Below are 14,795 nucleotides of genomic sequence, written 5' to 3' on the forward strand. Positions count from 1 at the left end.
ACTTTTTTTTTTTTTGGGAAAGAAAACCTTCATTTATTTAACTGAAATCCCCGGGGGATCTTACACATTAGAGAGTCAAAGAGTAAAATTCAAGTTAAAAAGGGGGGTGGGGAGAAATGGTACATGAACCAATCCTGTGAGCGGGCTGCTGATTTAACAAGTTCATCTGCTGCATAATTGGTTTCACGAGGGATGTAGGAGAAGGAACATTCTGTAAAGCCTACAGATATCGGAAATTCTGTGTGAGATTTTCCAACTTCCACAAGAGTCTGGATGCTGAAGGGAAAGAACAAGCGATTGGTTATCGCTCTCAACTTAGATTTGTGATCTGGAAGTCGAGAGCAAGGCTAAGACCTTGGCGAACTGTTTGTGCTTCGGCGGCAAGAGAGTCCTGGCAGCCCGTTCCTTGTCCAAAAGCAAAGATCACTTGATGATAAGAGGTACGAGCTAGACCACCAATCCCTGAGCGTGTTGGATTATTAAAGGAGCCATCCACATATAGTTTGATCCTGCCCGGGGGTGGAGGGTCCCACCTAATGAGTGGTATAGGTTTGTTAGGGAGGTGAATAAGTGGGATAGGGGTGAACTCATGGATTGCGTGTTGTAAACGTAACATGACATCTTGAAATTTTGGGGGCGGAAGAATGGGTAATCGTATTATAATATCCTCAAAGAACCCAAAGGGCAATAAGGGTATGACCTCATTGCTCGTCTTGGATGGGGCAGGTGGGGTCAAGACTGCTCAGTTTGTTCCCATGGTCAGCTTTTGTCGCTAACTGCTCTTCCTGCTTCATGGGCTTCACTTTGGTGAGAGGCTTACTTGTGGTTTCTCTCCCCAAAAAGGATTTTGTGGATGAGAAAACTAACATACTCATTTCATTGTTCAGATTCAAATATTCCAAGAAGATCTTAATCTTTCCTTTTTCATTTTTTGGTCGCTGAAGATTTTAATCTAAAATCTCTATATTTTGACGTTTAAAAAAAAAAATTTCTTCAAACTTGGTTATGCATGCCGCTTTAGCATTCATTCACTTTAAAATAAATAAATAAAAATATTGAAGGGAAATTTGATGTAGGTGGTAGGATTTCTATATTTTTTTGTTCTCTAGATTATATTATATAATTTTATAATGTTTATTATATAATAAATATTCTTCTTATAATTTTTTTTTTTATCCGTGATTTTTGTGAATGAGCAAATGTTTAGCGTTTTTATAGTAGGGATGAAACATACCCATAAATCTATAGATTCATGCTTTTAGCGTAAAAATATGAACCTCTAGATTTCATGAATCTAGAGATTTTCACAACCAAACAAGTATAAATCTTACATTCATTAATTTAGAAATTTCAAATTTCTAGATTCATGTAACCAAACAAGCCCTAAAAATTCTCTTTAATTTCAATATATCATCCACGGTATTTGCTGATGATGATCAAATGTTTCAACATGATTATCAATTCAAACGTGACCACATTAAACACTGATATTAAATTCATCAATATGGCGTTGAGATTCTTTTATAAACTTAAAAACATTGAAAAGGTGGTTAAGCTTGTTCGGACTTTGAGATGTTCAAATGTGTACAAAAAAGTTCATACGTTTGAAATCTTACTTTGTATGTTTTCGAAGAATCTTCTTCTTGCATGAATGGAAGTCAAGGTTTTACCAAAAAAAAAATAATAATAAAAAAAATCAAGGTTCTCTCATGGTTGGGTCGTTATCCCACCAAACCATCCTTATTCTAAATGTAGTTAGTGATGCATCATAATAGGACCACCATACAAGAATGTAAAAAGAATATCAATTTCTACCAAAAAAAAATGCCAATTTGGTTGGTAGCTTCCATGCTTAAACTCATGGGAGTAAAATAACACTCCTATCCCCCATGAAATAATTAAATTTCATTGATATTTACATGAACTTCTCAACTGTGGATTCACATATATTTATCAAGGGTTGCAAATTTTATTTTATAAAAATGATGATTTCAGGAGGTGTGTTGGGACTCTCACATGCAAGGTTTAAAGTATCGGTATTGAGTATTGTATCGGTCAAGTGATTTTAAAAGACGTATCGTCATATATCGAGTGTTGTATCGCTCTGACTATTGTATTTTAGTGTAATTCAATGGAGAGACGTATCGAGATGTATCGTATCGGTTGAGTCAAATATGGATACGTATCGGCTAGTATCGCATGGTATCGTGAGATACTTTAAACCTTGCTCACATGTATCATTAAAGAGAGTCAAATTTGTGATTCTTTTACTAACTGAAGAAGATTGGTGTTTCAAGACATTTTTTTTTAACAAAGTATTTTAGAACATTTTGATTTCGTACATTCTTGTAACTTTTTGACAACCACGTAAACCATTTGAGTTAAATGATTTGTAGTTAGATGAAAAATATATTAATAACCCCTTCTACTGTTAGGAAATCAAAGTGTTGATGTAAACAAGTTAAATTTTTCAAAAAGACATGAATATGCTTAAACAAAAACCTTACACTCGACTTGTCTTCATCCCTCTCTAGTTTCTACTCATCTTGGGGAGAGCTCCCATTGGGTAGGGGGCCAATGCATTCTCCCCCCCCCCCCCCCCCCCCCAATTTTTTTTGGAGTTTATTGAGTTTTTTTTCTTCTATTTTTGGTCTTTTGGCTTATTTTTTTCAGTGTAATATCTATGTTTTTACCATTTACCTTCTTGCATCTTCATGATTCATATTCTTGGGCGAATATTTTTTCATTCTCCTTTGCCATTCTTTCTAGAATAAAGGTAATATTATTAAAATTAATTAAAACTAAAGGTATTAATAATAGAAAGTTTGATTAATAAATTAGATAACTCAAAAGATGATATTAATATTATAGATAATTCAAGGGTGGCTGAATTTTCGATTATTTATTATTTATTTTGAAGACGAGACCAAGCTGAACCGTGAGGTCAATGAGGACCCCCGGGGTGACTGACCAGTAGCGGATTTAGGTACAGAGCTCATCGAAGAAGGGGACCATCTGGGCTCTCTCACACGTGAAATTTGTTAGTTGCAACTTTCTAATGTAGTTGTTTATTTCTAATTCTTTCTTGTCTTTTGGCTTCTCTCTCATATTAGGTGAGAAGACGACAACCATATGAAATTTTTAGTTTTTTCAAACCATGGGAATATGGCTTGGAAAATGTTAGTGAAATTGATTTGAAAGGGAACGAGAATCTGGTGTCCAAGGTATCTTTCATGACAGTTGGGTAAACATTTCTTTCGTTTTTTTTTGGTGAAACTGTAAATGTTTATTTCAATCCAACTTTCACTTGTGAGATTTATTTCCCCCAAAGAGATAGTGACCATCTTGCAAGGCTTAAATACTTGGGATAATGAAATAAGACAATAAAAGAAGGGTGAAAAGAACCCCATCCAAACCGTAAGTTTTCATATTTTGGCAAGAAGAAAGGTGGGCTATAGACTAAAATCCTGTCTATTTCTGACCATTCATTTTTTTTAGATGTATGACATGTGTCTTAACATCATATCAAAAGGTTAAGGTTCATTTCTAACAACTGGATAAATTTTCGGGGGATTATGACTCTCTTTCTATTTCTTTTTGAAGTTTATCTCAAAAAAATATTTTTAATTTTCTTTCCATGTGTAAAATAATAGTATTTGATTATCTATTAACTCTGGTACTTTGAAGAATTCTGTAAAAATACCATTATGTTAATCTTTTCATGTGTAAAATATCAGCACTTCGAAATCTTTTCACATAATTTTATTATTTGACTTTCCTTATATATATATATATCTATTTATATATATATATATTTATATATGATATTACCTTATATATATATAATCTAATCATATTATTATTATTATGTATGATGTGATTTCGCCTTTTTTTTTTTTTGGTTGCCAACGCGGTTTCCAACGCTTTGCCCTGACTAATCCGGTGTTCGACTCAGGTTGCACACCTGGTTGTGGTGAGTGAATCTCCTAGCAGGGATTTTTTGCATTCACAAGGTTTTGATACCGGAACCTTGCTTAAGTGGACCTTTAATGTTCTAATAATTTAGGATACAAAAACATATTCAAATCCAAACTTGTCAAATCTAACAGTGAAAAATAGGACGAGAGCTATATTAATAGTATTCCCCCAATGTAAACTTACCACTTAAAAAAACTACTGTGACGAAGATTAAAACCATTATTTATATTTATTTTTCTTTTTCTGGTAAACTATTTATTTTCATTTTTTTTTGATACAAAGAGGCTTTAAGAAGTCGGGGGATGAGAATATTAATATGTCTATCTAACTCACGACTTGTTTAAAAGGGGTTGGTTTCAACTGCTAGAACAACTCTGCGTTGGCAACATTTTAAGTATGCGGAAAAACATGACTCGATTCGATTCACGTGGGATAAATGTGGCAATGGAAATGCAGTGGAAAACGTTGGGTTGTTGAAAACAAACTTTAAAAGGTTCTTCCGACACTAATTTCACGCTATAACACACCTTGGCTCTTCATCTCCCTCCCTCACATTCGCGCGAGTGGTTCAGCTTCGGAACTTGTAGCGGAAGAACCCTCTCATTGTGTTTGATTCTGCAGATTTCAAGCCATGGCGAACAATAAACTCAAGATGGAGGTCGGTAGCGATGGAGTTGCCGTCATCACCGTCTCTAATCCTCCTGTTAATGCGTTAGCTCCTGCAAGTAAGCCTCAGATCCATCTTTTCTGCTATCCGATTTCGCATTGTTTTGGAATGATTGTGCGATATGCTGTGTTCTCAATAGTGCATTGGCTTTGGCTACTATCGCGGAATTGTTTGTGGTTTCATTACGCATTTTCTGTTCAGTTGTCGATCGTTTTGGAAGATTCTTACGGTGTTATTTCTGACTTTTACTCCATTTTTTGAGCGATTTGCTGATCCTTGGAAGCCTTTGTTTATTTCAAATACAGTTCTTCTTGGTTTGAAGGATTTATACGCCGAGGCGATGAAAAGAGCTGATGTTAAAGCTATTGTCATAATCGGTAAGCTTCAAACGCTGTTGCTTTGATTGAATCGCCTCTATTAAGACTTTATAACGATGATCGTGTTTGCGATGACTGCTTTACGTGGTATATATCTTTGCTATTACCTATGGTCCTATGGTATGGTGCCAGAGTGGGGCTACAACCAAAAGGTTTTGGTAATTGGCCAGGGTCAATTTAACCAAGAGCAGAGTGATCAATTTTACACTTGCAGAGAGAGATATGTAAATCTTACTGACCATACCTTGATGACGAAACAGTCTTTATTTAGCGGGGCATCTGGTTTAAATATGTGTTGAACAGCTTTATTTTGTTAATCTAATTTATCCTTTTCATGATCTCGTTGTATTTTGCTTATTTTCGTTAATTTTTAATCTAATTTATTTTGGATATCTGATTCTGGTTTATTCTTCTTACAAAGGTGGAGGTGGGAGATTTTCTGGTGGTTTTGACATCAGTGTTTTTGAGGATATCCACAAAGATGGTACAAATCATCACAGTATCCTATGCAATTAAATGAGTGGTGACTTAAATGGATTTTTATTGCCTAGAGAATTTGGAAAGTGATAAAAAATGTTGATTTCTTTGGCAGGGGATCTTTCACGGTTGCCTGATGTTACAGTGGATCTTTCGATCAGCGCAATGGAAGGTGGTTTCCTGACTCATAGTTTGGGGTTTTTCTAGCAGTGTTATGATGTTTATCTGACGAGGAATTCATCACATTTAGTGAACTCCCAAAATGATTAAGAAACATTTCTTCTAACGTGTGGCGTTGTCTTGCTTGCTCTTAACTTCAGATGCAAAGAAGCCTTCTGTTGCTGCTATTGAGGGGCTTGCACTTGGAGGTGGCCTAGAGTTGGCACTGGTTCGGATTTTTGTTCCTTTTCCCTTCCCAACCCCCTCCTAAATGACCAGCTCATCTCATTTCTCTTATAAGTAGGCTGTTCAGATGTTAACTCAGTTCTCAGCCATCAATCTCTTCTGATTAACCATACACAGGCATGTCATGCACGTATTGCTGCTCCAAAAGTAGTACTTGGCTTGCCAGAGTTAACACTTGGAGTTATTCCTGGTTTTGGAGGTTGTAGATTCTTTCTTTTGTATGTTTACTTTTATCTTGCTATTTTTAATGCATCGTTGATTTAAGCAATTTTTGCTTACATTTAGGTACTCAACGTCTTCCAAGGCTTGTAGGGGTATCAAAGGCTGTTGAGATGATGCTGGTAAGTCTGCTCCTGTCCTTATAAAATAGGAAGGCCATAGGGATAGGTGTTGAAAAGATTCTACATGCAAACTCCAAGCACCCATGACCCAAAGAAGGGAACCTTTGACTTCCTCAGAAGCTTTATGGTGTACTTTTATAAAATCAACAGTGAATGGTAAAGATAATGTCAGCCAGACGAAGTGTGCAAACTATGAATCTTTAGTGTCTACATTGCCATAACTTGATCTAGCATCTTAAGTTTGAGAATGGGTTGGGCATCAGAACTTCCATCGATTTGGCTTTGAAAGTGTAAGAACCTCAATGACTTGCTTGATTTCCTCTTTGAGAAGTTCTGACAACATGAGCCTCAGGTTTCCAGTATAACATATCATGGTCCAAGTCCAAGCACATTGGAGCAAAATTCTAGGAAGAGCTCATCCACATTTTCATTTGACATCAAGTATAAATTGTACTTGAAGACCTGGGACCTCAACCGAGAACATTGTGGAATTTCAATTTTTTACCCTGATTTCCAGCCATGAGATGGAGCTCTGTTTTTTGCACTCCCGGGGGGGATGTAGAGGAGTGAAACCAACAACTGGTTGTTTATTAAGTCTTGATCATACACAAACCTGACACCCCCATCACCCCCCCCCACCCAAAAAAAAAAAAAAAGAGAGAAAGAAAGTAAGAAACTTCTTCTATTTTACGTATGAAATTAAGTTTGCATATTTGGATTAAATTTCAGTGTGGAGCTGATCCTCATGTGCTTATAATCCTATGCAGAAGTCCAAATCAATAACATCTGAAGAAGGGAACAAGCTAGGTCTTATTGATGCTGTTGTATCTTCGGAGGAGTTGCTAACTGCATCTCGACGCTGGGCTTTAGACATTGCTGAACAGCGCAGACCCTGGGCATCTTCTCTTCGCAGGACTGATAGGCTTGGTTCACTATCTGAGGCACGTGAGGTGTTAAAACGAGCTCGACAAGAGGCAAGGGTGACTGCTCCCAATATGCCCCAGCATCAAGCATGCCTTGATGTTATTGAGGAAGGCATTGTTTTTGGAGGATATTCTGGTGTTTTGAAGGTATATCCGCTTTTTAAGGGACTTGTGAATTTTTGGTGTATTTGGTGTTTGGTTACACTAATAAGGATTCTCTTACTCCATTTGTCCCCTTCCTTGACGAATTCATCATAAGTTGTAATGTTTTTTAAATTCTGACAATCTTTTAAAACCCAGTCTAGCCTGAGTAAGGTGAAGGGAAAAAGGAATTAATAAGTGAAAAGCTGGTGAAAAAGAAGGGGGGGGGTTGAGAATGTATATACCCCCAGGAATAAGCATTACCTAAGATCAAGTGAAGGGAAAATACTTGTTTGCCATGTCTTTGTTTCTAGGGTGCTTGCATCCTGCTTGAGTTGCTCTTGCTTCCAATACATGTTTGATGATTGACTAATCCGGATTATGGTGATTGCAGGAATCAAAAGTATTCAAAGAGCTGGTTCAATCAAGTACATCACAAGGTCTTGTGCATTCCTTCTTTTCCCAACGTGCCACATCTAAGGTGAACCTCTCTATAAACATGGACATGTAAATTCTATTCCGTCATACCTCTCTTAATTTCTACCACTGTGTTTTATTTTATCCTTAGTTGTGAGGTTATGTTTTCATTATTGTGGATTCCAGATAAAATAAAACATGGACCTGATGGTGTATATTAGTATATATGGTTGGATCTAATCTGTTAGCATGCTTGATCATGAATGACTTGGCAACTATTTTTTATCCACGTTCAAAATATTTTGAAGTGTTTTTCTTCATTTTTCCCCCTTTTCAAAGAAAGTGGATGTTTTTCTGGGACACGGTTGAAATTTGTATGTTTTGTCCAATAGCAACCACAAACTCTCTGGTATACCCATGTAGTCATTTTACTATGCTGGATCCGATGTTAGTAATTGGGAATCAATGTTCCTGCTTGAAAATTTCCAACTATAAAATACTGCATTGCCGTGACAGTGGTAGTATGCCAGATATCAATAAAAAATGCTGAATTGAAGTGCTATTTTGGTAGCCACATTGATAAGTATCTGATAGGTTTGTCAAAGATGGATATAGTTTAGTACCCTTGGTATATATGATCTTCGTTATTATCCATTTAATTGTTTTTGTGTTCAATGTTGGAAACTTGTGATATTACAAGTTTACAACCTCTTGAGATCTGGTGCTCATGGTGTACGGGGAATTGTGTCCATGGCCATACCAAGGATTGATTTGCTGCTTATTTGACCAGATGAGCCAACTGCTATGCCTTCTGTATGAACCTTTCTTGGTTGTGCTTTGTGAAGGTACCTGGTGTTACTAATGTTGGGCTGAAACCAAGGGCTATCAAGAAAGTTGCTGTTATTGGTGGAGGTCTGATGGGTTCTGGAATAGCAACAGCTTTTATCCTTAGCAATACACCAGTCATTCTCAAGGAAATCAATGCAGAGTACCTGCAGAAGGGGATGAAAGCTATAGAAGGTTTCTTTTTTTCTTTCTGCTCTTTTTTCCTTACAGAAGCTTCTTACAGCTAATGGTTTTTGTCCATTACAAATGATGTAGACACACCAAAAAGATCACATGATCAACGTCATTTGCATGTGCTTTATTATTATAAATATTATGCTGTTGTCGAATTTTGTACTCACAAGTAGAAAACATGCAGAAAATGTTCAAGGTCTGGTAGCAAAAAGAAAATTGACACGGGTGAAGGCAGATAAAGCTCTCTCAATTCTGAAGGGAGCACTGGATTACTCAGAATTTAAAAACGTGGATATGGTTATAGAGGTGGGCCATGTACTTATTTATGTCTTCTTCCTGTTCTCTGTTAGTGATCCAACCACTGAGTTTATGTTAATGAATTCAATTGGACTTCAAAATGGGCTCTTTGGTTCTGTCCTCGAGATATATAGTATTTCAGGATATTTTTTTCATCTTGAATGACTCCTTTTTTTGGTTAATTAAATATGCTACAACATTTTTATGATTTCAAAGATCCTGGGCCTGGAAACTCTTTTGTATGTTTTCAGTGGGAGAAGTCCCATTTTGCAGTAAACTAGAGTGGGATTCCCAGAATAGATAACAATTTGCAGTATTAGCCGAGTTACAGAGTGCATGGCTGCTACTCTTTTTGCTATTGTTCTTAAACCCTTTTGTATGATGCTTTGAAGGACCTAAAATATACTTGTGAAGTACTTTTTATTTTCTTTTGGTATCTCGAAAGGTTCAAAAAGTTGTTTTATGAAGTTTGTTTCCAATCTGCAGGCTGTCATTGAAAGCATTCCCCTGAAACAATCAATATTTAGTGAAATTGAGAAGATCTGTCCTCCTCACTGTATTTTGGCCACAAATACTTCTACTATTGATCTCAATATAGTTGGAGAAAAGACCAGTTCTCAAGATCGTATTATTGGCGCACATTTTTTCAGGTAGTCAACTATTCCCTTTTCTCTCGTTGTTCCCCCAACCCCGTTACCCCCCCCCCCCCCAAAAAAAAAAAAAAAAAAAAAAAAAAGGGGAGAGTAGTATACATAGGTGCTGCTTGCATAAATATGTTGACCAGTAGAGAGATGGCACTTGACAATGAATAATTTGAATCAAATCAAAGCACATTCAATAGTTTAAACGCGAGTTACAAGGAGCACTTGACGAAGATGCTGATTTCACCTAGCTGTATTTTTTTTTTTTGGATGAATAAATAATTATATTAAAGAAACGAAAGCAAGAGAACAAGGTCTTTAAGAAGAAGACCGAAGAGCAGAACTAAGACCCCAGGAGACAACAATAAGTTCACCTAGCTGTATTAGTATGCTGCTATTTTAATGATCTAACCTTGAATCGAATAAGCAATATTACGATGAAGTAAAAGGTGATTTAGGGTCTTATCCCCTCAAACGAAAATATACTTCCTTCTGGCAAGCACTTAAGTTATTGAAAAAAATTTCTACCAAGAAAAAGAAACTGTTCAAAATTTCAGTATGGAAGAGTTCCAATTTCACTTGCTGAGGTGCAGCATCTTTTTTGCACAAATCAATGAAACATTGGATTGATGCTTTTTAGTGATACAGTATCTGAAAGGCCTGCTGAGGGGGGGGGGGGGAAAGACCCGGAGATTCTCTACTAATGCAGAGCTTCAAGTAAACTACTGAAACCTTGAAATTTTGGAATCGTTTGATTAGATTTCGAACTTTTTTATAGCAAGGGTAAAGACACTGCGAAATTTCGGTGAAACTTAACAACTTTTCGATTTCGCCTGTGATTTCGTTTTTCCATATGTCGAACACTGCATCAATAGATTCGCTGTTTTAGGGTGGCCTGATTTCTTGTTGTCGGTTCGTTCTGCTGGGCCTGCTCCTTGTTCTGTCCATGGTTATCAGCAAGTTTCGCTGAAATTTCTTAACATGATTACATTTACCACCAAGTCTATTTAATTATCATTTCTTCTCTTTGTTCGGGGTGTTTGCTCTTAAAACAAGCTGGAGCTCTGGAATGATTGTTAGTGAGGTGTGACAAGTCAAATTTTTTTGGGGGCTCAACTACTTAGTGGTTTGCTTTTGGTTTGGTATTAAGTAGCTATCCACCATTAAGCATATGTTCCTGCCAGAAGTGACCCAGCCTTGCAGAAATTTCAAGCAGCTAAGGTTCCAGGAGGGGTTTTCATGTGCTAATATATGTGTTTAGGCCCAACCTAAAAATTATTTCTCAGTTTGGAGAATTCTATACCTGCCTTGGTGCAGTCAAGAAGGATGCTTGTACTGGAATTGCTAAATGATCAACCTATGCAGAAGAGTGAAGTCTACCTAAATGAAGCTGCTTAATTAGTTGGACGACAAGCTTGTTCTTTTTCTGTTGAATTAACACTCAGACATGAATCTCCTACTTCATAAGCTACTTTAGACAGTTCCCCTCTCATGATTTCTGAAAGCAGGATGAATGTGGATGTTAGAAGTTCTTAACCATCGTAGTTTGGCAGCTATAGTTATGCTTCATTGTGTTTGGTGTACTTGTTCTTGGGTCATCATTTGACATCTTCATGGACAAATATTTAGATACTGATAAGATAACTGCATCATGGCATATATTTTGAATTTAGCATGCATATCCATGAGATGGTTTTCTTCTGCTGCACGAGGGCAAGGTGCTGTACAGGAAGATTACAATATCAACATGCTGATTTCCACCAACTAATATATTAGGAATCTCATTCTTTCCCCTGTGCAGATTTGGTATTTAACTCAAATGTTTTTGTTCTTCAATTCTCATATATTTTAGTTCTAATTTTCTCTATGATCAACAGTCCCGCTCATATTATGCCACTCTTGGAAATTGTTCGGACGGAGAAGACTTCTGCACAAGTAATACTTGACCTGATGACAGTTGGAAAGTTAATAAAAAAGGTACCAGTGGTTGTAGGAAACTGCATTGGCTTTGCAGTTAACCGCACTTTCTTCCCATACTCTCAAGCAGCCCATTTCTTGGCTAACATGGGCGTGGATGTATTCAGAATTGACAGAGTAATCAGCAATTTTGGGATGCCAATGGGCCCTTTCCAGTAATATTCTTCTCTTTCAACACTACTCATTGCATGTTCCTTGTGGATATACATGTTTTTGCGTGACATCCATGGATTTTGCTATTCCAGCAAACAACATGAGCTCAAAGTACGTAGCAAAGTACAATGTGTTATGTCTTGTTTGCGTCCAAAGTTGACCACATATTCGAGTTAATGGCTAAAACCTCTTTATGCAATTCAAGTAATACCAGTGGCAAAGAGCATTTCCTGGTTGATAAGTAACACATAAGAAAATTTGTAGCTCTTATGGATGGATACCACACATCAATATCTTAATCTGAAAATTTTCCTGGTCCTGTACTTTCATTTGTTCTTATTTTCATCGACATACTTGCATGTTCATGCATGAAGGAGTCCTGCTTGGATACGTGAATGCATATCTATGTGGGTGGTTTCCATATGGATGAAGAAGTAACACTTGGTTGTGGTTTTATTAACAGGCTTCAGGACGTGGCTGGATATGGAGTTGCCTTGGCAGCTGGGAGTGTGCTTATAAATGCTTTCTCAGATCGTTCATTCAGATCTCCATTAGTCGAACTTCTGCTGAAAAATGGACGAAATGGTATTGGAAAATTCCACCTAGTAGATAGCCCTATATTACTCATTTCACAACCTATTTCATGTCAATATTATCTTACGGATTCTTTTTCTGTTTCAGGTAAAAACAATGGTAAAGGATATTACTTGTATGAAAAAGGAAGCAAGCCAAAACCTGACCTTTCTGTGCTTCCAATCATTGAAGAGTCTAGAAGACTTACTAACGTTATGCCTGGTGGAAAGGTTTCTCACTTATCCTCTTCATTGATAATTGCTGTTACCCATCTAAAAGACAATGTTCATCAAATCTTCTGTAATGATTGGCAAACATTTATTTGCTTTGTTTATTTATCACCTAAGCTATATTGCTTGATGTCCTGTCTCATTCGTGCAACCTCAAGTATGTTGAGCTGATTGGTGACTTTTCTGACATACTTAACGAACAATCTCTTGTAGCCTGTATCTGTGACCGACCAAGAAATCCTGGAAATGATACTCTTCCCAGTGGTGAATGAGGCTTGCCGTGTTTTGGATGAAGGAGTAGTTATTCGAGCATCAGACCTTGATGTTGCATCAGTTCTCGGGATGGGTTTCCCATCTTACCGGTGAGTGATTCCAGGATGGTAACCCAATCTTTTACTCAAATTGCTTTCTTCTATTTCCAGCAAATCCCCGAAACGATTGATTGGATGTTGAATTTGCGCTGCTAACATACGTTTCTTCTCCATTGGAAGCTTTTTCATTTTCTGAGGATATGCTGAAATAATTGTCTCCAGAAACATATTTTCATTTTCTGTAACATATGCTTACAGTTTTTTTCTTCTCCCAACTCTCTTTTATGGCAGCGGGGGTCTTGTATTGTGGGCCGATTCAGTTGGGTCTGAATACATTTTCACAAATCTCAAGAAATGGTCGGAAATTTATGGCAGCTTCTTTAAACCATCAAAGTTTCTGGAAGAAAGAGCAAGAAAGCGCCTGACCTTGGTAACTACTCTTCCTTTAAATTCTGTTAGATGAATGTGGCATAATTAAGGTTGTATTCTACATTTCTACTCACCAATACAGATATTTAAAGTCTCGCACTTCATCATAGCTGGTGAATTACACTACACAAACATTACAGTGAAGAATTTTCCTGTAAAATGTGTTTTCCACTGTTCGTTTTAATGAAAACTTCAAACAATTGCATTTAAAAAAGATAGGAGAAAAGTTTAGAATGAAAGACATATACATTAAACGTTGTTATACTTTTTGTGCCACATTGATTTAGGGCATGTTTGGTTACATGAGTCTAGAGATTTCAAATTTATAGATTTCAAATTTATGGAGTCATAATTTATAAAATTAACTGTTTGGTTAATTGAGTATGTAGAATGAATTCTATGGATTCATTTGTAATTTTTGTGAATGTACAAATGTTTATTATTTTTATAGTAGAAATGAAATCTCTGGATTTCACCCTATACCTATAAATCTACAGATTCACGTTTTTAGTGTAAAAAGATGAATCTAGAGATTTTCACAATCAAACGGGTATAAATCTCGCATTCATGAATCTAGAGATTTGAAATCTCTAGATTCATGTAACCAAACAGACCTTTAATTTTATATGAAAAGGATTTTGATATTCAGTTTCTGTTACAGTGTTTATAAGCACATCGGCCTTGAGGAATGAATATTCTGCTAACACTTTTTCCTGTTTTCTTTCAGAGTGCACCGGCTGAGTCATCTCAAGCTTCGATGTCACGCATGTAGATTAGCCCTTCAACGGCTTTTTCTGTCTTTGCCATTTTTTCCCCGCAAATGTTCCAATTCGATGTAGGTAATAAATATCGGTGGTAATCATTGCCGAAAACACTGAGAAGTAAGTTAAATATCATTTTTTTGTGAAAAAAATAAGTTAAATATTTGCTCACGGCAACAGCCCATTTGCTTAAATTTTTGCTCACGGCGACAACCCATTTGCTCCCAACGTCCATCATTATGGCTCCTCTTTTTAATTTTTTACGTTTTGGCATTGGTTGTCGGGGGAAAGGGTGGGTGGTACGGCTGGATCGTGTATTTGCAATCTCAAGCCCAGCCTTATATACTTTAATCTGAATTTATTCCCGTCTTGATTCTAATTTGGGGTCATGGATTATTGTCTCTGATCCTAAGCCCCAAAGGGCGGAGCCAAGTCTATTCTCGTACTGATTGGCCGAATTATTATCCATGTTTTTAATTTATTGAGATCAAGCATCAAGGGAAAAATTAGGACTAGGATTAGACGAGAATCAGGGCAAAAAATCAGAGATGGGTGGGGACAGGCTCGATGAGCTGAAGAGTAATTCCAAGCCCGTCCTTGGTCCCAATCAAGGCTATAATATTTTGCCCCTAACTCACCCTCAAAGCCAAAATCTTGAGCCCAAGTCTTATTCGGGC

At 36.9% G+C, this 14,795-nt stretch overlaps 1 protein-coding gene across 1 annotated transcript; it reads left to right on the forward strand.

Annotated features, from left to right (window-relative positions):
* Positions 1-4,455: 4,455 nt before the first annotated feature.
* LOC149020912 (peroxisomal fatty acid beta-oxidation multifunctional protein AIM1-like) lies at positions 4,456-14,367 on the forward strand. Its single transcript, XM_089149141.1, has 18 exons — positions 4,456-4,703; positions 4,951-5,022; positions 5,444-5,506; positions 5,615-5,671; positions 5,820-5,887; positions 6,022-6,103; positions 6,190-6,245; positions 7,013-7,315; positions 7,704-7,790; positions 8,572-8,746; positions 8,931-9,052; positions 9,530-9,693; positions 11,562-11,816; positions 12,278-12,399; positions 12,496-12,617; positions 12,831-12,979; positions 13,220-13,358; positions 14,085-14,367. The coding sequence occupies exons 1-18, from the start codon at positions 4,610-4,612 to the stop codon at positions 14,127-14,129; spliced, it is 2,175 nt and encodes a 724-aa protein (XP_089005267.1). The 5' UTR covers positions 4,456-4,609; the 3' UTR covers positions 14,130-14,367.
* The last annotated feature ends 428 nt before the right edge of the window (positions 14,368-14,795 follow it).

Source organism: Hakea prostrata, chromosome 3, assembly GCF_041222555.1.
Source record: "Hakea prostrata isolate BN-2017 chromosome 3, UWA_Hpros_2, whole genome shotgun sequence".
NCBI classification, from domain to species: Eukaryota; Viridiplantae; Streptophyta; class Magnoliopsida; order Proteales; family Proteaceae; genus Hakea; species Hakea prostrata.